Source organism: Arvicanthis niloticus, chromosome 20 (genome assembly GCF_011762505.2).
Source record: "Arvicanthis niloticus isolate mArvNil1 chromosome 20, mArvNil1.pat.X, whole genome shotgun sequence".
NCBI classification, from domain to species: Eukaryota; Metazoa; Chordata; class Mammalia; order Rodentia; family Muridae; genus Arvicanthis; species Arvicanthis niloticus.
In genome coordinates this window covers 26,066,703-26,092,642 of record NC_047677.1, presented here as the reverse complement: position 1 = coordinate 26,092,642, position 25,940 = coordinate 26,066,703, and the positions used below count along the sequence as shown (strand labels likewise).

Genomic DNA, 25,940 nt, shown 5'->3' with positions numbered 1-25,940 from the left:
AGGCTATGTTCCTTCCATGAACTTCAATATCCTCATCTATAAAATGGGTAGAATAATGATTGCCAGAGGGAATTATGGGAGGATTGAATGAGCAAACTCAAGTGAACGGGCAAAACAAACAAAAGCTTCCCATTTTGGGATCCTGGTCGGGTCCTGATAGGGTCAGATCTGTGAAATTCTCTCTCACCACGGAAGAATTGCATCTCAAGTTGACTATGGAGTCCAGCTCTGCCATCTGTTAACCACAAGGATGCGGGAAATTACAACATTCCTTGCTAGTGCCTTAAAAACTCCTAGGCAGACAGAATGGAGTGTGGAGCTCCTTGCCTGCTTCTCAGAGCTCACAGAAGTTGGCTGTCACTGTCAGCTTAGAGCTGCTCTATGATTAGCCTCCCGACAGAAGCTCCTGATCACAGCCTTGTAGCCCCTCCTTCCTTCACATTGTCCTTTGGGGCTGTTGTTAGATATGAAGTCAGTATTTGGGGGAAGATATGGCATCTGTCCCATTTCGAAGGTTCAGCCAGGCTCTTAAGGGAAGGGGGTAGCCCAAGCAAGGCTCTGAGATGATATTTTATCTTCTCTTCAGAGACTTCCATGCTGCACACCTGGGGACTTAAGAGCCTCCTAAGACTGAGGTGACCAGCTCTCCCAGCCTGGAGCTTTGAGGACTTGGCACTTGTGCCAGAATCCCATTCATTCCAGGCAGATGGGGCAGTAGGCTCATCCTCTTGGAAGACCACTAGGGAACCAGGGAGCCCCCAAATAAGCTATTCTGTGCCAAGCCTTCTGAGCCAGGCTGTGCGCCACCATCCTGATGTCTGGGATGGCCTGTATCCAGAGCACTTCATCCTGAAGAATATGGTCCCTACCTCCTGGTCCTCTTCTTGAGGACAGGAACCAGACCCTGTTGGGGTGATTCTTGGGGTGATACATCTTCTTAGCCTTGGTGCACAGATGAAGGCTGGAATATTTTGCAAAATACTATGAATTAGACAAGGTGCTTCTATTTGCAGAAGATGGAAACCCAACCCAACAGAAGTAGGCACCAAAGAGCAAGGAAGGATGTGGCACCTATAGCTGAGACATCCAGAGGCCTGTGCTGGCCCTGGCCCTGTGGCTGTGCGCCTCCATCCCAGTGGGACTCTCCTCTCCAGTTCCAAAAGCTTAGCTAGCTTCCCTGATAGCCTCATCCTCAGGCATGCTATTCTTGTGAGGGCTAAGATGGCCCAGTCAGCCACCCAATGGAATGAAAGAGTAGGTCCCAGAGTTATCTGTTCATCACCAAAGGAAGTCAGGACTGGAACTCAAGCAGGTCAGGAGGCAGGAGCTGATGCAGAGGCCATGGAGTGATATTTCTTACTGGCTTGCTTCCCCTGGCTTGCTCAGCTTGCTTTCTTATAGAACCCAGGACTACCAGAACAGGGATGGCACCACCCACAATGGGCCCTCACACCATTGATCACTAATTGAGAAAATGCCTTACGGCTGGATCTCATGGAGGCATTTCCTCAAGGGAGGCTCTTTTCTCTGTGATAACTCCAGCTTGTGTCAAGCTGACACACAAAACCTGCCAGTACATAGCCCAATGATGTTTAGGAGGTTTGGGGATGATCCTTGGCCTCTGGAAGACCTTGAAGTTTATGAGGTGGCTCTGCTCTGAGAGATGCCCCATTATTTGAGCAGGGTGGGAAGAAATGAGTGTGACCCCGCCCCCATGTTTTCTCTTCCTTTCATGTTCAACCACTCCAGGTTCTTCTGTGACCCAGTTGCTGGCCAGAGACATGGACAATGACCCCTTGGTGTTTGGCGTGTCTGGGGAGGAGGCCTCCCGCTTCTTTGCTGTGGAGCCCGACACAGGTGTGGTGTGGCTCCGGCAGCCACTGGACAGAGAGGTAATGCATGCAATGCCTGAGTCTCGCTCCTTTCTGGAGGGGCAGGGACAGACAATGGAAGAGGATGGCACAATATCTTTTGGGGGGAAGCTCTCCTGAGGTGTCATTGCACCTTTGCTGGGTTCACTTGTCTCAGTGGTAGCTCTCTTCCAGGGCTGTGTTAGACCTGAGGTGGAGTGGGTCAGAAGGGAGTGTCCTGAGCTAGGAATAGCATTGGGTAAGCAAGAGGGAAGTGACCATGAGGTCATCTCTCTCGTGGGGTGGAGGAGTCTAACTACCCCTGAAGATTCTTCTAGAGCAACAAGCATGGTAGTCCCACATCTCAGGATATGGCAACAGAGGTGCTCAGTGGTTTGCTCTGCATCCCGCAGACACGTGGAGGCGGCACAGCCAAGAATGGAACCCTCGATTATTGACTGTTCACTCGCTGTCTTCAGGATGGATTCAGAGTCTATACTTGCTTCCCCAAGTGTTGAGAGATAGTACTGGCTTTTTGGGGAGACACTTTTGGACACCAGGCCCACATGAGGTCCTGGACGGTGCTAGAGACCACGTAGCCACATTCAGAGCCTCTCTAATTCTGTTTTCTCCCTTTCTTCCTCCGTCTCCATTTAGACTAAGTCTGAGTTTACAGTGGAGTTCTCCGTCAGTGACCACCAAGGGGTGAGTGTCCCTTGAGGCCCTGTTGTTCTGGAATGGCTATTCCTGGACTCCTCAGGTGTCTAGGATGTGGGAGTGGGATGAGGCCAGGGGGAGTGACAGTGCTGAACCCTGTACACCTCTCCTCAGGTGATCACACGGAAGGTGAATATCCAAGTCGGGGATGTGAATGACAACGCACCCACATTCCACAACCAGCCCTACAGCGTCCGCATCCCTGAGGTGAGCGCCCTCTAGGTCATGTGTAGTGTAGTGATAATGGTTACTGGGACCACGGCTGTTCTCCATTCAGGCTGAGTGGTATGCATGGCGATCTCTGGGTACAAGCAGACACAACTGTCTTCTGTTCATACCCTAGCTTGGATTCTACTTGGGACCAATGAGAGCCACCCATCCTATGGTTGAAAGAATACCTGTGGGCTGGTGGATAGAGCCTCAGGCCTGAAAGAAGGCCAATACCCCCAACCCCATCCCCACCCCTGTTAGAGCTTACCCCCACTTGAGTTAGTAATGGAACGGGAGCGAGGAGAGGCAAGTGTTATGCCCTCTCGTCTTCTATCTGCAGCTTGCTATGAGTCTTAGACAGGGCATTTGGACAGGTCTTACCACAGACCTGCTTGCCTTGGCCAGAATCCAGTTTCTGCAGGACTGGAGAACTTGCAGGCCCCTCGCTGTGTTGTCTGGCCTGCAGTCTCCCAAGCTTCTGTTCTGTGTACTCTGAATATGTTTGCATGAGTGCATGCATGTAAAATCAAGCCATCGCTGGTAATTGAGAAGTACAAATTATTGTATTACAAACGGTTCGTTAATAAGCTGGCTCCCGATGGTACCAGGACTCTCTCTTCGCTTGCTGTCCCTCACCACAATGGCTGATGGCAATCTTAAGAGCTGGCAGTTAGCTATGAGAAGACCTTGACTGAGACTGATAAAGAGCTTTTAACTGGGTGTCCCTTGATCCTGCCCCCAGGGCTGAAGCTGGGGCAGTATCAGTAAGAACTGTGATGAAAACGATGAAGATACCCCAGGAGGGTAGGCTGGCACCAGACACTTGTATCATCTGTCATTGTACAGGGAACAAGAAAAGGCAAGAATTCCCTAGGCTAAGTGGGAGAGGGACTTGCCCAAGGTCACACAGCTGTAACATGGACCCTAATTCCTGGGGCAGCAAAGATCCCCTGAGGGATAAAGGGGTCTTGTCTCACATCCCAGAGGTCCTGGCTGTCGGCACTCAGTGGTGAGCCAAGGGTTCTACGTGTGTGCCAGTTGGAGGATGGAAGGACAACCATATGGCTAGGACTGCCTAGTGGTGCCTGCGCCCTTTCCTCACCTGGGCCAGGATGGAGAGAGAGAGAGAGAGAGAGAGAGAGAGAGAGAGAGAGAGAGAGAGAGAACATTCATCAGCATGGAGGGCCATGGTACCCTGCCATGCCTGTGGACAGCAGCTTGGCTCCTGGCTCTACCTCACTTGGAAGTGCCCCTAATTCAATTAAGGGGCTCTACGTGCCAGTCTGCACTCTGAGCCTGGACTCAGAAGCCAAGGGCACGGCTCGGAGTTAATGAGCCTTGTGCCCATTGCTCAGCTGCCGTCCTGGCAGGCCCGGCTGTCCTCTGTCCTCCCTGGAGAGGGAATGGCATACAACAGCAGGGGAGGGAGGACAAGCAGTCCTGTCCCTTTCTTCCCGGCCCTTGGGCTGGAGGCCAGTTCTTTCCTCTCTCCTCCTGCAGAGATGCGGCCTGCAGAACACCACCCCTGCCGGAACCCCCACCCTGGGGTCCTCCAAGTCTCTTGGCTTCCTTTGTACATTCAATTAGCAAGAATTGTCCAGTATGTGCCCTGGCTTGGTTCCGTGTGGCTCTCCTTCTCAGAAGGCCTGAGAGGTTACAGAAGCAGAGACTGTAAGAGCTCAAGGGGAACAGCCCCAGGACAGACCCTGCCCATGCATTGTCTTTAATGCCTCTGGGCCTAATCTTCCTCGTCTCCTAAGATTGAAGACATGACACAGAAGGCTGCTCCAGAAGGCACAGAGTGCTGGAGGAAGACCTGTGCAATTTATTTGGTCACTCTGTGTCCTGATATTTGATGCTGGCTTTGGGGCCACTCAGTGTGTCCAGCTAGATGGTATCAGCTAGATGAAGGTCCAGCCATCTTGGCATGGCCCAGCCTGGGCCTTGTGTAGTCACCTGAGCTGGAACTGAGCTACTTGGCTCAAGCCCCAGCTGGGGAACCAGCACAGGACCTGTTGGCCCCTGGCCTGGAATGAAGGCTTGAGTTCTCTGTTTTCGTTAACTTGTGTGTCCCCTGGACATACCATGGTTCTCTGGAGAGGCAAATTCAATTGCGGAGGCCCTGGAATGGGAGCAGGGGAGACTGTAGATGTAATGGGGTGGAGTGAGGGGCAGGCATACCACAGATCCCACTGGGAACGAGTACCTGGTAGCTGCCAGAGTGACTGGGAGTTCCCAAGGCTTCCTGGAGGAGGTGGCTTCCTGTAGACCTGAGAGCAGTAGGAGGAAAGGCAGTAAAGATAGGAGCCTAGCCTCCGGTCCTGTCATGCAAACTGCTTGGTTAAGACTTTATATCTGCCATAGCCTTTCTGCTGGCTTGTGGTGTGTGTGTGTGTGTGTGTGTGTGTGTGTGTGTGTGTGTGTGTGTTTAAGGGTGGATGCAGCTGCTCACCTAAGGATTGACCAGGACATGTCCTATCAAGAATCTAAGGGTGCAGCCTAGCAGGGCATGCTCTTTACTTCCCAGGATTTCCTTATGCTTCAGGGATAGTGGAAAAATTCCTAGACTGCCTCCACCCATCCACTCAACTCCTCCATGAGCATTTAAGACACTGTACCAAATCCCTAACCTTTCTAACCCTAATGTCCCCAAGTGGGTCCTGATGATAACTGGTCTGTGTGGTCAGAATAGCATGGCTGTGGTGCTGACACAGTTCCTTCCCCACCTTGCCAAGGATATAGGGAGCTCCCCATGCCTGGAGGTATACAAGCAGAAGCAGGAGGACCATGCACTCCCAGACATATAGCATGATATATTAGAAATGGGGTGTAACAGGGGGTCCTCCAGTGCCCCAGCAGAATTTCCTGGGAGACTGCTCAGAGGTATCATCCCAGCCCCTGTGATTCGGCCTCAATAGACCAAGGCAAGCCAGCCTAGGGATCTGCTTTTGTATATATGGGTCCTGCAGCTAGCCACGCTTAGGCAAGCCCGTGACCCATTGTTGGGCTCTGTCCATTCTTTTACATTTTTCTTTTGGACAGGGTCTTGTGAAGCCACCTAAGCTGGCCTCACATACATTATAGACCTGTGCCACCATACCAGGGAGACTAGAGATCTGCAAGCTGGTGACACTGAGCCCAGCTAGGCTTAGAGAACTTCACAGAGTGACCACGAGTGTTTCTGAAAGCTGCCGAGAGCAGCTGACTAGGAAGAAAACCTTTATCCATCCACGATGCCCATGGGGACCTCTGTCCCTGAGGCCAGGAATAGTGGGGTGGGAGGTACTTAAGCCAAAGCCCAGTCCCCCAGCCTACCCAGCCCTGTGCCTGGTACCTCTAAGGGTCCAGCCTCTCTGCCATGAGAAAGCAGACAGGTGTGTGTTTGCGTTTGTTTGTGCTGTCTTCCTTCCTGCCCACTCTCCTCCCCTTGCTAAGCTGTTCTCCGTGTAATTATCCATTTTATCAGGGCGAAAGGCCCTGCAATTCAGTTGTCGAAGTTCTAACGAGGGAGCTCAGATGCTTTCAAGTCTGTAAAGAAAAGGGAAATCCGGCTAGAATTGGCAACTTAATTCACCAAGCCAGCCTCGACAGACCTCATTAAGCCCCCGTGTATTCATTTCAGCCTAATGGCTGTCACGCTGACTGCTGTTTGATTTGCTGTAATAGACTTTTATGGCCTGCCAATTTGCTCAAACGTGTTTGCCTGTGTCTGTGCCCAGCGGTACTGCTCCACTACCTCAGTGAGGGGCCCCGGCCTGCCTTGCTGACCTTCAGCGCCGCTCAGCCCGCTGCTCTCCGGAGGCCAGTTCTCAGTCCTGCAGGGTGCCAAGGGAGGTGACCCTGATGCTGGGGTATTTGGGCAGGAGGGTAAGTGTGAGGTTAGAAGTCTGAAGAGCTGGTGGCTTCTGGGACAAGCAATCAGAGAGTCCCCTGGAGTCTCAGGGACACTGTGTCCTTGATGTTGGAACAAGTGTGGTCTCCTGAGCTGGGCCGCTCCGGCTTTTATCCATCTGGTCACAACATACCTTCCACCTCACTCGGAAGACTCCTCCTCTCAACTAGAGGGCCAGTTCAGTACCTACAGTTGGCCTGCCTGTCTTTCTCTAGTCTAACTCATTAAAGCCCAACTCAATTGAGCCGTCAAAGCCCAGGTGGGATCCTTGAAACCTTTTTTTTTTTTTTTTTTTTTTTTTTTTTTTTTTCATGAATACAACAAACATTTTTGAACAGCTACTGAGCGAGACCCAGGATTCTTAGATGACGTGATGATGTGAACATGCAGGGTAGGAAAGTGGGTTCCCCAACTTACCAGTTACACTGCTTTGATGAGTGATTTACTCTCTGTATTCATACTCTTTCTCATCCCTCCCTGCACTCCCCATGTCTTGTCTGTCTGTCTTTCCTTCCGTCCATCTGTCTGTCTAAAAGGGCATTGCACGTTAGGCAAGTATGCTAACAATGAACCCCAGCCCCCTTTCATTTTTTATTTTGAAACAGTCTCACCAAGTGACCCAGGCTAACCTTGACCATACAGTCCTCCTGCCTCAGGCTCCAGAATAACTGGGATTACAGGCCTGTATCACCAGGCCCAGTTCAGACCTCTGTCGTGTTCTCTAGAAGATAAATGATGAAATTTGTCATCAATAAAATCATTGGTCCCGTGCTAATGTAGGTAGGAGAAGTTCTTACCCTAAATGGTGCTGAGTTTGTCTGAGATCTTTGTCCTCAGGAAGGGTCATTTTATAAAGAGAGAACCCTGTGAGTGGTGTCCAAGTGTGCCTCAACTTATTAAATGTCGTGACAGCTTTGTGTGTGTGCAGCCTAATGGAAGCATGTGGGGGTATGTGCTGGGTTCTAGTAGGTTGTGTAGGAGTTCGAGTAGGTAACTAATATCATGTATTTTCTGGAATCTTTTGTTGTCTTTTTATATACCGGAGTTTCCAAAGAAATTCTAACCCAGACTAGAGGCCCTATTGAGGCAAGATGGTAGCTGGGGGTAAGGGGTGTAGGTCCTTTGCAGGTCTCCAAGCTACTTCAAAGAGACAAATAGAGACAAAGCCAGTCTGAAAGTGGGCTCCCTGGGCCCTGCTCAGGTCTCTGTGGCACTTGGATCCCAGAGAGATCTTTGCCAGCTGTGGCTTCAGGTGACTGGTTGTAAAGAGGCTTGGTGGGGAGTGCAAGGAAGGACCTTCAGAGAGCTGGCCTAGGTTCCTACTGGGTCCCTGTTCTGTCACTTAAGAAGGACAGACCTTGTACATAGATGGGACAGCGGGGTGGCCGTCGGCCAGTGAAGCCTGTCTTAGTTGATTTCTTTTATTTATTACTGTGATGAGACCCCATGACCAAGGCAGGAACTTACCCTGTGAAACTGGAAGCCTCTGTTAAATGCTTTCTTCTATATGTTGCCTTAGCCATGGTGTCAACACAGCAACAGAAAAGTGACTAAGGCAGGAACGTGAGTCCCTGGTCATCACAGCAGAGAGCACAGCAGCAGGCAGACAGACAGGGTGCTGGAGCAGTAGCTGAAAGCTTACATCTGGGCCCACAAATAGGAGGCAGAGAGATGTATCTGGGAATGGTCTGAGCTTTTGAAACCTCAAAGCCTGTGCCCATCGACACACCTCCTCCAACAAGGCCACGCCCCAACAAGGCCACGCCCCAGCAACATCACGCCCCCTCCAACAATACCACGCCTCCAGCAAGGCCACGCCCCTATCAAGGCCACGCCTCCTCCAACAAGGCCACGCCTCCTCCAACAAGGCCACGCCTCCTCCAACAAGCCACACTTCCTAAGCAGTTCCACTGAACCAGGCATTCAAATATATGAGCCCCTAGGGACCATTCTCATTCAGACTAGCACAGTGGGAACGTGATGCCTCTGCCAAGATGATTGCTCTTGCTGCTTCCATTCCAGAAGTGGGGCTGAGAGCAGAAAAGCTCAGCACTACTAGCCTTAGCAAGAAAAGACCTGGAGGAGGAGGAGGAGGAGCCAGACTCACTTTGGGCCAGCTGCTGCTCTCTTCCACCTATGGAGTAGAAACATTTACACCCTATCCTTCACATACACTCTCAAAGCAACCCAACAAAATGGCTGTGTGCACGCAAAGTCCTCAGCACAAGGACCAGGACAAACATGTCTGGCACGTGGCTAGGCTGTGACCGTTACCATCTGTATCACTGTTCTCCATGAGTAAAGCAAGGATGAGGTTTGGTCACCTGGTCTGCTGAGTACCAACCCGGGCCCTGGCATGTGCATGGTGTCCAGCAAGTGGCTTTCCACAGCTAGACGTCACGATGGGCAGAGCCATGTTACCTCTCTGACTGGTGGCGCTCCTGAAGATGGCAGGAGAGTTTATCCAGGGGCTTTGCCAGCCAGAGTCTCTTCCCAATGTGGGCGTCCCTTTATAGTGTTCATATAGATGTGAGGAGTAGCAGGCATGGCATTGACCTGGGATGGGGGGCCCATTCATACCCCACCCCTTGTTTCCCCCGATAATATCAAAGTAGTCATGTTCAAAGCTGATGGCCTTTGGTGCCTGCCAGTCCCTGGATCTCAGAATCTCCATGCAGAAGTGTGTAGGGAGCCGTGAGTTGTTGACTGTGTGAACCCAGAGCACGTGAGGACCCAAGGAGGCCAACTTCTTAGTACCCCAGCTGACCTCCATGCCTTTGGTATGTGAGTAGCCGTGAATGATTTATGAACTGCATCCTCAGGTTGCAGGGGAGGTAGGGGTGGGGCTCCCCCCTGGTATGGGCTGCCACCCCCTCCAAGGTGTCAGTTTTACTCAGGATAGTGTCGTCTCCCCCACGCCAGGGAAGGCAGTCCCTTGACAGACCGTGTTAATTTATATGTCAGGGCTACGGTGCCTGAGGCCCCCTCTGCATCTGTAACCAGTGCCCTATTGATCTGAGAGCGAGAGAGAGCTATAAATCATCTTGGCCTGGGACTTTGCTGGCCACAGTAGGGCAGCCGGCTCCCCAAGACAGCAGCCTTCGGATGTCTCTATACCCCAAGGCTCTCACTCACCCTCTCACTCAAGGCTTTGGCCTCCTACCTCTGTCAGCATAGTGACAGATCCCTGGGACTCCCTCTCTGTCGACAAAGGTACATGCCACAGCCTGCAGCAGCGGAGACAGCATGCACTGGGCTGGCAGCAGAGATGCCCCTTGGATATCCAGCTACCACCTGTCCCAAGGATGGAGGAAGAGGGAAAGAAGAGGGGAGGAGGAGGAGGAGCAGAAGGGGAGGAGGCACACATTTAAATACTTCCATCCAGGTCTTGGGAGACAGAGGCTCAATGAGTAAATCCTGGGGCCCGAGTTTGAATCCCCAGTGCCCACATAAAGCCGGAGATAGTAGAATACACCTGCAGTCTAGAATCCTACAGTGAGATGAGAGGCAGAGGCAGGAGAATCCCCAGAAGTGTGTGGGCCAGGTAGCCTGGTGTATGTGGCAGCTAGCAGCAATCTCAAGGGGGAAGGCAAGGATTGACACCCGAGTTTGTCCCTAGACCTCTGTACACATGTCATAGCTTGTGCACCCATACACAAGCACAAATATATACACACACACAAAGGCGCATCTTTTTCTGGGACACTCCTCCCTCCCACCCGTTCTCATTCATCTTCACAATGACCCTGAGCAAGAGAAGACTCAAGTTTTACATTTATAGTTGAAGGAATCAGAGGCCAAGACAAATATGCCTGCTGAGTTTTCTCCAGGTCCCAAAGTGAAGTCACTTGTATGCCAGGACTGTCTATGGCAATGTCCTTCTCCTGGGGCATATGTGCAGTCTGCCCCACCATCTCCAGCAGTGTCCCAATCCTACAAGGACTTCCAGCACCACCCACTCACAACATCCTTGTGTGTGTGTGTGTGTGTGTGCCTTTCTGGTGCCTGCTTGTGATTGGCTGCAGGCTCTAGGCTTGAGATTCTGATTAGGCTAGAATAGGGAAAGGGGCCAGGAACACTATGCTTTATGTCTTTGTTTGCCCCATAAAGGTCAAGCTGTCTTCATATTTTATACACAGGTCAATGGGGTCTAGTGGCAAGTTCACCCAGAGCCCAGTGCTGGCTCTATGCAATAAGGCCCAGCCCCATTGGTGTCCTCCTGTGGCTGGATAGTTATAGTCCCTGTGATGTCATTGGGCTTGTGGGCTAGTAGGTACTCGGAGGCTGATGCTATTCCAGATGTCAGGTAACAGAAGTAGGTGACTCTCCCCCACAGGCTTGCCTCCATCCTGTCTTCAGCCACCTCCCCCTGCTTCTTGGCTACCAGGAAAGACAACAGTGGGCCCCAGAGCTGAGCCCAGGGAGCTTGACCCAGACATACACTCAGACAGGTTCCTTACTCTCTCCTCTGCTCAGGGAAGTGATCCCCCAATACCTCTTGCTCATGTATACGAGGCATGACCAGGCTCATAGGTACCCTTCCTGCATCTTCCACACAAGGAAAAGCAACATCACAAGATGAAAGGAACCAGATGTTATTAACATGACTATTCAGTTTTAAAGACAACAATGTTCTCAGTGACGTCATTTCTTTGTCAGTTCTTGCTGGGAGTCTTTGGGCTCATAGACGTTTCTGTCAGTGACCATGAGTCCCATACCAAGACACAGAACATGAAACAGGGACTTTGTAATGCCACCTTGGGGGCTCTAGGGATGCTTCAGTATTGCCTCTCACCTTTTCAATAATGACCCTTGATATGCAAAGAGAGGGTGGCTGCATCCTGATGCCCCGAGCCTGGAGCCCAACTGTTGTCTTGTGTGGCTTCCTGTCTCTTTAATGGTCTCCTTAGTCTCACATGGGCCCTCCTGGCTAGCCTTCTCCTACAGTGGAAGACCTGGGTAGGGCTGGCTTTAAAGCTACTGGGTCCCAAGAGGCCACAAGGAGCAACTTAGACATTTCTGTGTCAGGAGAACCTGTGGCTGGCTGTGCCACAGATCCTGGATCCCTGCTGGGGTGCCTTGTGATGTAGTCATAAATACAAGTTCTTATGTCAAGCTGGGTGGCCCGGTAGCCACTCTAAGCCTCAGTGTCTTACATGGAGTTCTAACCGTCCAGTAGAGGCACAAGGATGGTCTTTGACTGTAACTCTGATTATGAATGGTCCAAAAGAACTCAGGAGTTTTCCTGGAAATTCAGAGAGCTCTCCAGGTGGGCTATATTGCTTTTGACCAGTCAGTGGATTAGTGGCCAGAAGCCAAGAGCCCAGTAGGAAATGGAAAATGTAGAAACTCTGCAGTGGAAGATATGGGTGGGGGTGGCTGTGTAGGTTTGTAGGCCAGGGTTTGAATACTTAGAACCCACATAAATGCTGGGAGGACATGGTGACCCATGTGATTCTAGTTGGGAGTCAGACATAGGCGTCCTCAGAGCAAGCTGACTAAGGAGACAAGACAGTTGGTGAGCTCTGGGTTCAAGAGACCCTCCCTCAATGTTGAAGAGAGATGGAGGAGGGTTCCAATATCAGCCTCAGATTCCCACACGTGCACACACAGGTTCACACCCACCCCAACACACACATACACAAAACATGCGTGTACACATGAGAATACAAGAGGGGGTGGTGAGATGGCATATGGTGGGGGGAGGGAAGACACTTGTAGAGCAAATCTGACCTGAGACCTGAGTTCAACGCCCAGAATCCCTATCAAGGTGGAAGGAGAGAACCAACTTCTAAAAGTTGCCATCTGACTAACCCTGTGTGCCCCATGACAAGCATATACCCATCCCCATTAAATAATAACACATTTTTAAAACACTAAAGCCTAGGGGCTGGTAGATGGCTCAGTGATTCAGAATACTTAAGAGTTTGATTCCCAGCACCCACATCTGGCAGCTCACAGCTGCCCATAGCTCCAGTTTCAGAGAATCTGACACCCTCTTCTGGTCTCTTTAGGCACCCGTACATATATGTTCAGATGGATACCTCTACACATACATAAACATAAAACCTTATTAAAGTGAGATGGCACACACAAAGACATGGCAGGGAAAAATTGGTCACAAAGAAGTAATAAGAATATCCTATGTTCTATAGACTCCTGTCCCTCAGGGTGGACAGCCCATCCACACATTCTGTAGTAGTCAATACTCCCACAGAGGGTCAAAGTCTTGTTCAAGGCCATTTGGTCGGGGATAAGGCTATGGGGACCCGAGCTAGTCAAAGAAGAGTCTCCGGGATTCAGCATAGAGGACCTGTATCCTGAAGCCCATTCATTCCTGGGTCAGAAGCTTGTTCTGTGTCCCCAGCCAGGGTAGGCTGGTGATGCCTCTAGATGCCGGAGTTGTGGCCTGGAGCTGTATGGAGGTGCAGGGTGCAGGTGCCGGCATGCATAGAAAACCTTCAGTGAGCCACTTTCTGCCTGTCCCCTGGGGTGCGGGGACTTCATCTCAGCCCTTGGCTTCCACTTATCCTAACAAGTATTGTCAAAACTGCTTGGGGACAAGCCCACAGCCCCCAGTGACACTGAGCCCCACAGCACAATGGGCTGTTTTGATGGTTTTGCCAGTTGCTTGACCCTCCCTGTTTCCTACCGGGAGGGGACAGCGCTCTGGCAGGCTTTCTGCAGACGGAATTAGTATAATTTCTTTGATTCCGCAGCAGCCTCTAATTACTTTGTAACTTTGTGGTGCTTGCTAGAAGTGGGAGGGACTGGGCTTTTTCTCTTTATAATAACCTTAAGTGGAAGCTGCCTGTCCATCTATTAAAAAGCCCGCTCCTCTCTCCAGATGAGATAATGCCGCAGGGAGATATCGCCCCTGGCATAATCACTAGGTACAATGGAATACTCCCTGCTTGCACTCTGCAGCATCCACTGCCAACCCTCCTCCCCAAGACGGGATTGAGGAGAGCTCCGGGCCAGGTCACGTCCTTGTTGGAGAGGGCACAGACTTGAGGCGGGTCCCCTTTCTGAGGCTTGGCCCAAAGAGAGGGAGATGACACAGAGACCCCTTGTGGCTGCTGCTTCTCTGTCTAGTCCTGAGCGTAGCCCAGCTGCAGTCCGGCCTTTACAATACCTCCAGGTCTCAGAGAGCACTGTTAGCATAAACCCGTAAGCTGGTGTGAGGTTGGAGGACACGGCTGTCCCTGTCCTTTCTGACTGGTCATTTTTTCAGGGTGCAGCCTCTGTTCATGTATGCCCTGTCCAAGATACAATCGCCAGGTGGTCAGCATGTCCTCTGCCAACCTCTTGTCCAAGCCTATGCTCTCTCCCTAGAATGGAGTCACCAGAGAGGCTGACCTCAGCCATCTCTTGCCTTTAGCAGTGTCCAAGGGCATCCATCTCCAGATCCTTCTCTTGTCCTGATCTTGGGGTGCTTTCCCACTGCCCCAACCCCAGTTTCCAGCCTGACTGGACTCTGTCCCCTGACCTTAGCCCAGCCTTTCCACTGGGTGGCTCAGGTTCATGCCAGCATGCAGGGCTATCAGTCATAGCCTCCTGTCCATAAACTCAGGCGGGCTCCCTCGGCAAGTCAAAAGACACCTCCTGACCAGAAAGGGGTGAAGATCTCACTTGTGGCCACATTGCTTTTCCAGAGTTCTTATCATCAGTCTGTCAAATAGGGCTGCTTGTCCTGGGTCTGTACCCCACAGAGGGATACCTCCCCAAAGTTGGCATTTGACATGTAATCTCTACTATGAGAGGGGACCCTCAGCGCCTGAGGCATTTGAAAGGGGACTTGGGAGGTAGTAAGCTTCTGTGAGTTGTCAGGGTGGAGCCAGGATTGAGTCCTTGTGACTTCTTGGGAAGAGGACAGTAAAGGAGATGTTTATGCACACACATAGCCCTGCGCAACCCCAAAAGACCACTGCCACAAGTGGACTTTTGACCTTTGGCCAGAACTAGAAGCCCAAACAACCTCCCTTCCTTCCTTCCTTCCTTCCTTCCTTTCTTTCTTTCTTTCTTTCTTTCTTTCTTTCTTTCTTTCTTTTTTAACTTCATTATATTCCCACCCTCAGCTGTTTGGTTATAGCAACAGAAACAGGGCCGAAGTAGTAGTAGGAAACAACCCTGGGAAGACTTGGAGTGTGAAGCCTCGTGCGGGTGACACAGGTCACTCACTGGCACGCTCTGAGTCAGTGTATTAGTGAAGTGGCTGCCTGGAGAGGTGACAACTTCGTTCACCCGCTGGAGTGCTTACCGTGTGCAAGCATTCAGGTAACAGGCCTGGCCAGGACCTCGAAGTCCTCCCAGCTCCTCCCCTCCCCTCAGGTGACCTTCATGTGTGTTTCAGGGGAGAACTGTTCTGCTGCCCACTGATGCCTTTGTACATGTACTCATTAGGGTTTGGTTTCGTTTTGTTTTACATAGGATCTTTACATCCCAGCCTGGCTTCAGGCTCAAAATCTGCCCGCCTCAGCCTTCCCAGTACTGAAACCACATGTGTGTGCTACTACATCTGGGGCTTCTGTCAAGCCTTTAGTATTGCCCAAGCTCCTGCAAGCAGACAACCAAGCCTCTCCTGGGAAGTCACTCCCCACGATGGGGAGGAGCACTGTATTGGGAGTCCCCAGAACAGGGGTGAAACTCGAAAGCTGGGTACAGCATCAGCAGCTGTGCCCTGGAATGTTTGCTGTCTGTGAATCCAGTAACTGTAAAATGGGTGGCATGAGAAATGTCTGTTCAGAAGGACCTAGACACCCTGTCTCCAGTTTAGGAGACCTCTGGAGGTGCCTTAAGCTGGGTAGGAAACTGATGGGGTGGAGGACATAAAAAGAAAGGGGAAGAGGGGGAAAAAGCCTCAGAGAAGTCCTTAAAATTAATGTGAAAGGTGGTAAAGTTAGGGAGGCCCAGAGAGGGCATGCAACTTGACCAAGGTCACACAGCTAATCCCAGCTCTCACTATTTTTGCTGCATCTTGTCTTTTTCTTGCTTTAGTCTGCATGCATCTTGCCCGAGCTGCAAGGTTTGGGGGTCGATTTGGAGTCAGTTGTAGGGTTGTGCTGTCTCCAGGGAGCAGCCCTGAGTTGGGAAGTGGAAGGGGGAGGATTCTTCGAGGTGACTTTATTGTGTTCCAGCATCTTCTGCCTCCTTCCAAGTTGCCGTTCTATCAGCAAGCCCAATCTCTGGCCCGCATGAGAAAACACGAAAATCTTTAAAGGTTTCTTAGAGGTTGGAATGGATTTTTTTGTCTTTGTTGGTCAGGGCTGGGGCAGGTGGAGGACAGAGGAATTAATTCTTGTAACACATTGTCATGTGCCTCGCCTCCCTGCAAACCATCAGGTCTCCCAAACCCAGGGGCTAGCACACCCTAAAAGAATTGTACCAACCGCAACCCCGAAGATGGAGATGGAGGCCATGCGTCAGCAGTCACTGAGGCGGAAGACTCTAAATGGTGTGGAAGTAATGCTTAAAGTGTGCCACGATTACAGACATTTCCAACGGGGCCGCGGGCGACCGGGGCGGCGCCAGTGGCTGAGGAAATAAATCCTCAAGTGTGGGGCCTCTGAGAGCCCAATGGCTGTTGCCAGGCACAGGCTGGTGCAGTGAGCCCTGGTTCAGGGCAGAGCGGGGTAGTGGGGTTCACTCTGTCATTCCCCATCCATCTAACCCTTCCAAGCTGGAGTTCCTGGGACGGGTGGCAGCCTGTCTCTTCCAGATGGAGATGGTGCACAATGGTATAGCACTTGCCTAGGGCAGGCAAGGCCTCCGGTACCATGCCTAATCCCCCTACCTCCCATACCTCACACACAAATGAGAAACGGGGTAGGGGAGTGGGGAATGAATCTGTCTCTGTCCCTGGTGTGCTCTGTCCTCTAAGCTTTTAAAGTTCCGCCTGGTTTCCTCTGAGTTCAGAACTGGCCGAGTTGGTCAAGGGGAAGACACCCCATTCAAAGGAGCAGGCATCATTTAAAGATGGTGCGGCAGGCAAGATGATGGCTCCTCCCTTGTTACCTCAGCTGGCCACAGGGCGTGGCTGATGGGATGGCCCTGTGTGGTTTTCAGGGGATGGTCAGAGAAGGTGTGTGTGTGTGTGTGTGTGTGCATGTGCGCGCACGCATGTGTGTGTAACTAACTTAAAGATGGACGTGTCAAAACACCATAGTGATACCTAATACTTTGTACCTTAACTAAAACCATAAGAACTTATAAAAAGATGAGCACAGCCAGGAGCCGTGGAATGCGCACACACACCAGAAACCAGAAAGGTAGGCCGAGATCCTCTCGAGGCCCTCAGAGAACCCTGCCCGCAGGATGATTTGAGCCCAGCTGGACTCACTCTGAGTCTCCGAACTCTAGAACTCAAAGATGATAAATCCATGCTGCTTTAGGTCACTGAATATGGGATAATTTGTTACAGCATCTACAGGTCTTCAGTACAGAGATCTGCCCTGAAGGCAGAGTAGCGAGAAGGAAGGCAGGCAGACAGGGAGGAAAGGAAGGAGAGAACAAAGGAGAGAGGAAGGCCTGTTGAAGACTCTGGTGGGGCTAATCCTTACCCTCAATGACTCCCTTTAAAACAGAAATTGAGACCTAGGACCTTGGGACCAAGTAGCCATCACTTGGAGTTTAACTCTCAGGTTGTTGGGGGAGGGGCAAGGTGGGCAGGCAGTTCATCAGTCCAGTGCTGGCCTGACTCCACTTTGACCTGGTTCCCCTGTCCCCCCTGTAGGTGCTGATCCCAAGCACACCTTCCTCCTGGTGGCAGAGCTGGGTACAGCAGCTGGACCTAAGCTTGGGAGGTTGGCACACCCGTAGCAGCCTCAGGGGCAGCACAGATGTTGATGGGCAACAGATACAGGGCCCCCTCCTGATCACAGAACCTCCTTCCTGAAGGCACAGGAATCCTTCCTTCTGAGCACAGGGCCCCCTCCTACAGGAACAGGGCCACCTTCCTGCAGGGTTCCCCATCTGTAGGTTGTAGCTGAGGTATATAGAGTCCCCAAAGATGGAATGGCTGCTGCCCACATGGACCCCCTCTTTGAGGAAGGAGGAACAGGGCCCACTGGCCATCACCTCCAGGCTCTAACCAACCAGACATGGCTTTTCTCACACATAGGATACTGGGACTTACCATCGGGTTGAAGTTAAGTCTGTCTAACAATCTGTGAGGACCACATCTAGGAGTCCTGAGTATAGGGACTGAGTGACAATAGAAATGGTGGCAATAAGGGTGGAGGATGTCCTTCATCTGTTCATGTCCCTGCCACAGCTGATGACATGGGGTTATCTATCAGCTTCAGGTTCTGACAACAAAGCCCGGGCAACACCCTTTTGAAGTACAGAGAGATTTATTGTGCAGATAGCATTGGGGCCCAGTGTCTACCTGGTATGCCTCAGGTTTGACAAGGGCTGCCCCTGGTCTGTATCAACTCATAGCACATGGTGGACGCCATTGGTAAGAAGAAGCTATTGTATGGAGAAACTGGGACAGACAGAGGACAGGCTAGGTTCCCCCTAACTTCTTTGAAAGTGGCACCTCCAAAAACCTATGAACCTGCCACTACCTAGTAGCACCAGTCTGGGAATTGCATCATTGTGTAGATCTCTTAGAGAGAATCAATATCTGGGACATAAAAATAGGCTTAGGGTTTTTCCCACATCTAAGATAGGGATTACCCCAGAGAGACCAAGTTAGCTACTTATATCACACAGCAGACCTAGGATCTAGAGCCACTTACTTCTTGTGGGCCATGAGACTGGGCAGTGACTCCGCACCAGGGAACCATGGCCAGGGTTCCTAGAAAACCTGCAGTGATAGCCAAGGTTTAGGAGTTGGGATCCCCCAAACCCTCCTTAGAGCCTTTCCTCCAGGACTGGGATGCTAGATGCCTCCCCCAGCCCTAGAGAGCCCATCTGGAAGAGTGTTCCTGGAGAGACTGCTCTGCCTGTGCCAGTACACACGCTTACACACACCTCTCCGGGTGTCCGCCCTGCCTCCTTCTATCCCAGTGTCTCTCTCACGGGTCATCGCCCCAGAGCGTTAAATCATGAACAAATCGGCTGCAGCCAGCAGGAGAGTAAGACAGAGGGAGGGGACACGGCCAGCGAGGCCATTAGCAGTGTGCTGGCCAGGCGGACGAGGCTCGGCTGATTGGGAAAGTGGCTGGCTGGCCTCCTCTTTAGAACACGGCTAGTCAGAGACTTCTACAGGAGGATGTGCCCGAGACACATGTGGACTGTATGCCTTTCTCAGGATTTCCAAAGCCTGCATGGCTTGCTGCCAGAACACCCAGTCTTTTTTTCTGTCATGAGATCAGTGTTCAGATGGACCCTGTTCTTCCCTGATCAGTAAGATTTGCAAATGTGTCCTGTGAAGGAGACAGGAGAATAGAACACCCAAATTGGTACCTAATTGGAACTGATGTGAGTTCTGGCCTGAGCCACTAGGCCAACAATTCAGCTTTGCTGGCACTGATCTTTCTCATCTTAGAATGGGGACAGCCACAAACCTCCAAAAGGTTCCTCTCTGTACAAAACACTCAAGAACAGGGCTCGCCTGGCCACAGTGAGAGTTCTGGAAGCTGAGGTGGGGCTTGGGGGTTCCTTGCATGGCCATTGTGGTGGTTTGAATAAGAATGGCCCCCATAAGGCTTTGAATGCTTACTCAACAGGGAGTGGCACTATTTGGGAAGGATTAGGGGTGTGGCCTTGTTGGAGGAAGTGTGTCACTAGGGTTGGGCTTAGGGGTTTTAGAGAGACCCAGTTCTCTCTCTCCCTGTAACCTGTGATCAGGATGCTGATTTCAGCTACGGCTCCAGTATCATGCCTGTGGCCATGCTCCCTGCCATGATGACACTGGACTGAACCCTTGAAACTGTGAGCCAGCCCCAATTAAGTGCTTTCCTTTTTAAGAGCTGCTTTGGTCATGGTGTCTAAGGCATAACTAAGACAACCCCTAAAGAGTAAAGGAGACAGTCTTGCTGATGACTCTCTGTGATAGTACCGGAGATTTTTCCTCATGACTTTCATCTTGCTGGGCCTCTGTTTACCTATCTAAAAAATAGGGTAGTAGCTTTGACTATGGCTATAAGAAGCAGAGAGGCCAGTGGGTTCAAAATGACAGCAGACTTAGGGGCTGAGCTCCCTAGTCCTGAGTGGCCAATGCCAGGATAAGGCGTCTGGGTGATACTCCCATGCCCAGGAGGAGTTGGCAGCCAACATTCAGATAGGGACAAACATTATGAACTGTGTCACCCTGTGGGGCCTCTTGGGACTTGGGTTGTAGTGTTCTCCCCCAACAAAGATCATAGGTCAGTCATGTCCCAGTGACCAGCGAACAGAAGCAGGATACATGTGGGTAAACTGAGGTTCAAGACTCCAGGATACTCTGGATTTACCTGGTGCTCAGAACAAGCACCTCCGGTACTGTAATCCACAGGGCCTGGTAGGGGCCCTCAGCCGGGCAGGTCCATCCCTTCTGCACGGCTGGCCTCGCAGCCGCCCTGCAGCAGACACGGCTTTTTTGTTTTTGGTTAAAAAGCCTCATTGGAGCGTTATGATATTGCAATGTGAGGGTAATTGAGCTGAAAGCTATTCTCTTCCTGCAGCCAGTGCGATAGGAGTGATTGAGGTGCCGGGCCTCCCCACCAGCCTGGGGATCCTGACCAAAGTCCCAGGCAGAAACAGAGCTACAAGCAAGGAGGGCCCTGATTCTGGGATTTGGGGACTTCTAGGCTGGGTGTCTCCCCACCAGGAGCAGACATCCAGGGCCCCCATGGGTTGGTATAGACAGAGGGTCCTTGACAGGTCTTGGGAGGCTGGGCTCTGGCTGTGTCCCCTCATCTTCACCACTTCAGCTTCTCAGAGGACTATCCCTTTCACCCCTCCTTCCCTCCCTCTCACCATCTCACTCCCCCCCCCTTTCTGTTCTGGAGGTTGCACCCAGCTTCTGGAATGTTAAGCAAGTGCCCCATTGCTGAGTCAGACTTCCAGACTCCTGTAGGGCTGAGTTGTAGGCAAGCAGTCTGCTTCGGAGCCAAGCCCTCAGCCCCTCACCCCTACACAGGTTCTCTACTGTGAGCCATGCCCTAGCCATCCCTGGTGGATTCTAGGTAAGCGCTCTCCTTCTGAACCATACCCCAGCCCAGCCCTTCACTGGCAGATTCTAGGTAAGTGTACTACCATAGAGCCAGCCCTTCTTGACTCTATTGGGCTCTCTCTCTCTCTCTCTCTCTCTCTCTCTCTCTCTCTCTCTCTGCTTTCTGGGTCTTCCCCAAATTGTACCCCACTTCCTCTAGTGTTTAGATGCCATAGTGTTTACTAAGCCAAATGTTATATACCTATGACACCCATTAAAGTACAGCCTCTGACTCTGCAGGTCTGAGACAGGACCCATGGTTCTATGTGGCTTCTGAGCTCTCTGAACCACTTCAGAGAGCTTCTTCTGAGTGGTCTTCTGAGACCACTGCTGCTGGTCTCTAATCTTACTTTGAGAACTAAAAGTTTAAGAAGCCATTGGGGCCATAGGCTGAGTAAGAGTGACCTAAATACTCAGCGTAAGGCCCAGCTGTGAGGGAGCCACTCGGTGTGTGACAGGAGCCTGTTCCTGAGCAAGATGTCCCCGTGTGGTTGTGTAGGTAGCACACTGGACAAGGATGTGTGTGCTAGTCAGGTATAGTCATGGGACTCACTGGGTAAACTGAGGCTGAGCACAAAGGCACCCTCATCCACCACCCAATGTCAGATCTTCAGGCAGAGTGTGGAAGTTCAAGGAAGAGACCAAAGTGCTCTGTGCTTTTCTCCCTGGGTTGTTTCTGGGCAGGAGTGGGTCTTACTTGGTGGAGTGCTTGCCTAGCATGAGGGAAACCTTGAGTTTGGTAACTTCAGTACTGCATGTTGTGTTTAGAAAAAGATAAAGAGATATGGGATATGTTCTATGGGGGTGTGGTGAGGTACGGGGGAGGGGATGTCTCAGTGGGCCCATGTCGAGGCATCCCTTCCCCTGAGAGACCAGCCACATGACAGTATAGTATAGAATAGAGTTTATTCAGGGCATGGGGAGGGGAGTTAAAAGGGTAGTAGAGGCAGAGAGAGGAGGAGAGTGTGAGAGAGAGTAGAGAAGTAGAGGCCGGCCATGAGTACATGGAGAGAGGGGAAAGGAAAGCGGGAAGGGGCGAGGTGGATGGGGGGTGGGGCAGGGAGCAAGAAGGCAAGAGAGCAGGAGATCAAGAGAGAGAGAGGAGGGGGCAAGCAGCCCATTTTATAGTGGGCCAGGCCTACCTGGCTATTGCCAGGTAACTGTGGGAATGCTAACACCACACAAACCAGGTATAGTGGCACACTCCTGTAATCTCAGCACCTGGGAGAGGTGGGGACAGGAAGCCCAGATGTTCAACACCATTGTCTACATAGAGTCTGAAGCCAACCGGGGCTGTAAGAGACGAAAGCTGGCAGCCCCGTCCAGCACTCTTCTGCCCATTGTCTGCTCCCAGCTCCTAGAGCTGAGCTTCAGACACAAGGACAGGAGAGCTGCGAGTTCCTGCTGAGGGGAGGGAAGATCCCTAGTGAACAACTTGCTCCACCTATCCAGTCACATCCTCAGCCACACGGCCGTGTGTACACGTGGAATGTCTGCCTGCTGGGATATTAATTGCCACGAGGCTGAGGGGTGCCCATTAATATGAGCTCCCTCAGAAGCAAGGAGCCGGCCTAGACTGAGACTTTGTGCTTATCTCTGCCGACCAGGCTTTCTGTGAACATAGCTCCCCTGGCACATGGCCAGGCCCAGTGAGGATGGAGAGACCCAGCTCTTCTGACTGTGCTGAGGATCCCAGCTGAGCCTGGGCTCCTTTTCCTTCACTAGAGCCACAGGGTTGGCAGGACCTTTTAGGCAGAGCCATTGCCAAGTGCAGGGTGGGCTTTGAGTTCATGTCACAGCCCTGACCTAGCCCAAGTTCTTCTTTCCCTCAGGCCACTCTGCCAGGGGGCAATAGAGATGGTTCTTGCTTATTGGTGACAACAATGTACAGGGCCCTGGCCACCTTTTATCTTCCTCCTTCTGTCCCAACAGTTCATCATCCCTTTCTCTCTGACCGAAGAGGCCCAGAGAGGATGCGAGACTGCCTAGGGCCACACAGCAAACTAGCACGCACTGAGTTGTGCATGACAAAATAGTACCTCATCTCAACCCAAGGCTGCAATGAGTCACTCTTGGCTCTCTGGGGTCACCAGACCCACTCAGACATCTCCCCATTCTGAGAGAATTCTTCTTAGCTTGGGCATGGTGACCCATGCCTATAATCCCAGCTATGATGTAAACAGTAGTAGGAAGTATATGGGCTTGAGGTGAGGAAGGAGGGAGGGGAAGAGGGAGGTATTATGCTTTCTTTCCTCCAGCCAAGACTGTCCATCAGCAGCCTGGAGCCTCATCACTGGGTAGAATTTCCCCTTGGGTCCATTAGCACACAGCACACATGTGTCAGCAGCTCTTCCTCTTGGGACTAGCTTATAACGAACAAAGAGGTCCCGGGAGCCCTGCCATGGGGACCCTTGTCCTTCACCTCTATCTTTTTGCTAAGCAAGCTCTCGCGGTCCTCCTCTTTTGGGGTCCTAACCTCAGCATCTCCTCTTCAGGATTCTGAACCTCTCGTTAGGGGCTTCCACATGCCCCATTCCACCAATACCAACACATCTCCAAAATAACTGTGATTTCTTCCATTCTAAATGCCCGTTCACGCCTCGGCACAAAAAAAATGCAATTAAGAGTTATCTATTTGATGAGGTAAAATGGCTTAGCAGGTAATGGTACTTTCCACCAAGTTTGTTTCATCCCCAGGACCCACATGGCAGAAGGAAAAAGCCAGTGCTTACAAGTTACCTCTGACCACCACATGTGTACATGTGTATGTGCACACACACACACACACACACACACACACACACACAATGTAAATGTAAGAATTTTTTTTACTCACGACCATTGCCATACATACTGGCCCACTTGATCCACTTAAAGTAATCAATCTGTGTCCATTAACCCTGCCCCTGGGGACAGTGGACCAGGATCACCCTCCTTTCTGAGGGGCAAAGCTAGGATGAATAGAGATGGAGAGATGGGGCCAGAGGAGCCTCTGTACATCACCCAATGCCCTGGTCCACCTCCAGACTCATAATACTCAAACTGACACTTCCTGTGCAGGCAGGAAATCCCTGCATTTTCCCCTACGCTTTGTCTGGTTCCACATCAGCTTGGTACTTCTAGGCCAGCCCCCTTTGGACCAATATTTCCTGTTTGCCCCAGTCTCTGAGTGTGAGTTTCAGAGGCAACGAGGGGGAAGAGTATTCATATTCCCATCCATTCACAAATTTGGTTCTCAAATATTCCCTATTCCTTGGGAGACTTCAAGTAAGCTGCTCTCAGGAAGAGGGTCTCCTTCTGAGAGTGGACACACACACAGTGAATCACAGAAGCCACCAGGAAGGCAGGAAGGAGTGCTGAGGCTCCTCTGGGAGGCAGAGGAGCTAAGCTAGGCCGGCTCCCTCCTTCACAGCAGCATCCCTTCCCAGAAGCCCTTGGGCAAGAGGGCTCTAATTGATGAGCCTGTTCTCAGTAGCTGACACAGGTCTTCAGTACCTCACAACCCATCTGCCTCTCAAGGAAACTCTCCTGCCAACTCCCACCATGGTGTCTGCCAAGGACAGACACCACCTGTGACCAGAGCAGCCGAGCTCAGGGATCGTAATAACCACAGAGAGGAGTCCAACTGAGGCAATGACAAGCACTCCTTTGGAGGAAACTGGATGGCAGACCAGCAGTGTGGGGGGATAGGTGGTACCCATGAGGTGAGTTTTAACTGAAAGCCAACCCTAAGGTTTCTAAATCTTGAAGGCAGAGCCTGGCTGTCTCACTGAGTCCTGAGGCCACTCTGGCTCTGGGGACCTAGGGGGAGACCCAGAGGACCTGGCTTTGAGTTTTCAGCCCTGAGGTCTTAATCTAAGGACTGGAGCGCTCAGACCTCAAGGGCTAACTTTGGAGGGCAGCAAGCACTTCCTGTTAGCCCTGTGTGCTAGCTCACTATTTGTCACTCATGCTGCTCTCCTCAGCACACCTTGCCTTTTCTGGGTGAGAGCACATCTTGTGCACAGATGCCTGGCACTGCCTGACTCATAGAAGGCATGCTGTGTGTTCCAGTACCACGTACCTCCTGAACTCGGTCCGTTCCCTGCTGCCAGCCAGGGAACACTAGGGACCAATCATTCAGCATAGACTCCCACACCCCTTACCCTCTGCTTTCAAAACACTTTTCTGCACTTACTACTTATTTAATTTTGAGTGGGTTCATGGGTGGGTGTGGGCACCCATGAGGAGGAGGTCAAAGGGCAATTTGTGGGAACCGATTCTCTCCTTCCACCGTGGGGATTCCAGGGATTGAAGTCAGATGGACAAGTTGCTTTTCTCTCACTGGGCTATCTCACTGAGTTTTACCCTCTTTTTTGAGACAGAGTGAGTGCAGGCTGGCCTAAAACGAACTATGGAACCCAGGCTAGTCCCAAATTCAGAGTAATCCTTCTGCTTAGCCTCCCAAGTGCTGAGATGGCAGATGGAGCCCACTCACACACTTGGCTCTACTTTTCCTCTTGTGTTCTTGGAGGACATGAATGCTCTTGGACACCTCCTAGGTCTAGATCCCACTAGCCTATCCCTAGACAATTGTACTTTATGGGCAATAAACCAGCAGATGCTTACAGACTTGGTTACTTTTTTATTGCTGTGCTAAGACACCATGGCCAAGACGACTTATTGTCGAAAGCAATTAACGGGGGCTTACAGTTCCACAAAGTGAGTCCATGGGCATCATGCAGGGAGCATGGCAGCTGACCGGCAGGTACTGGAACGGTAGGTGAGAGCCTACATCTCATCTACAAGCAGGAGGCAGAAAGAATGGGTGTGCATAGGCTTCTGAAGCTCAAAGACTTCCCCTGCTTGTGACACACCTCCTCCAACAGGGCCACACCTCCTAATCCTTCCCAAACAATTCCACCAATTAGGGACCAGGTATTCAAATATATGAGCCTTGAGGGGGTGGAGGTGGGGCATGGGAGGGGAGAGCCCTTCTCATTCAAACTACCACATTTACTGTGACATAAAACACAGCGTCCCCCTACTCCCAGGAATCTTTCCCAATGAGTGAGATAGGTAGAAGTTCACACCCATCTGAAAGCAAGACCACCAGATCCATCCTGTACCAATACAGACTGGGGCTGCAGAA

At 51.4% G+C, this 25,940-nt stretch overlaps 1 protein-coding gene across 1 annotated transcript in view; it reads left to right on the top strand.

Moving 5' to 3' along the window:
- The window catches only part of Cdh23 (cadherin related 23), a 382,247-nt gene that overhangs the window by 92,411 nt on the left and 263,896 nt on the right, over window positions 1–25,940 (top strand). Inside the window, exons 4-6 of the mRNA XM_034524155.2 lie at window positions 1,750–1,892; window positions 2,508–2,555; window positions 2,682–2,774. Of these exons, the coding sequence (XP_034380046.1) occupies window positions 1,750–1,892; window positions 2,508–2,555; window positions 2,682–2,774 (284 nt within the window). The remainder of the gene's footprint in view (window positions 1–1,749; window positions 1,893–2,507; window positions 2,556–2,681; window positions 2,775–25,940) is intronic.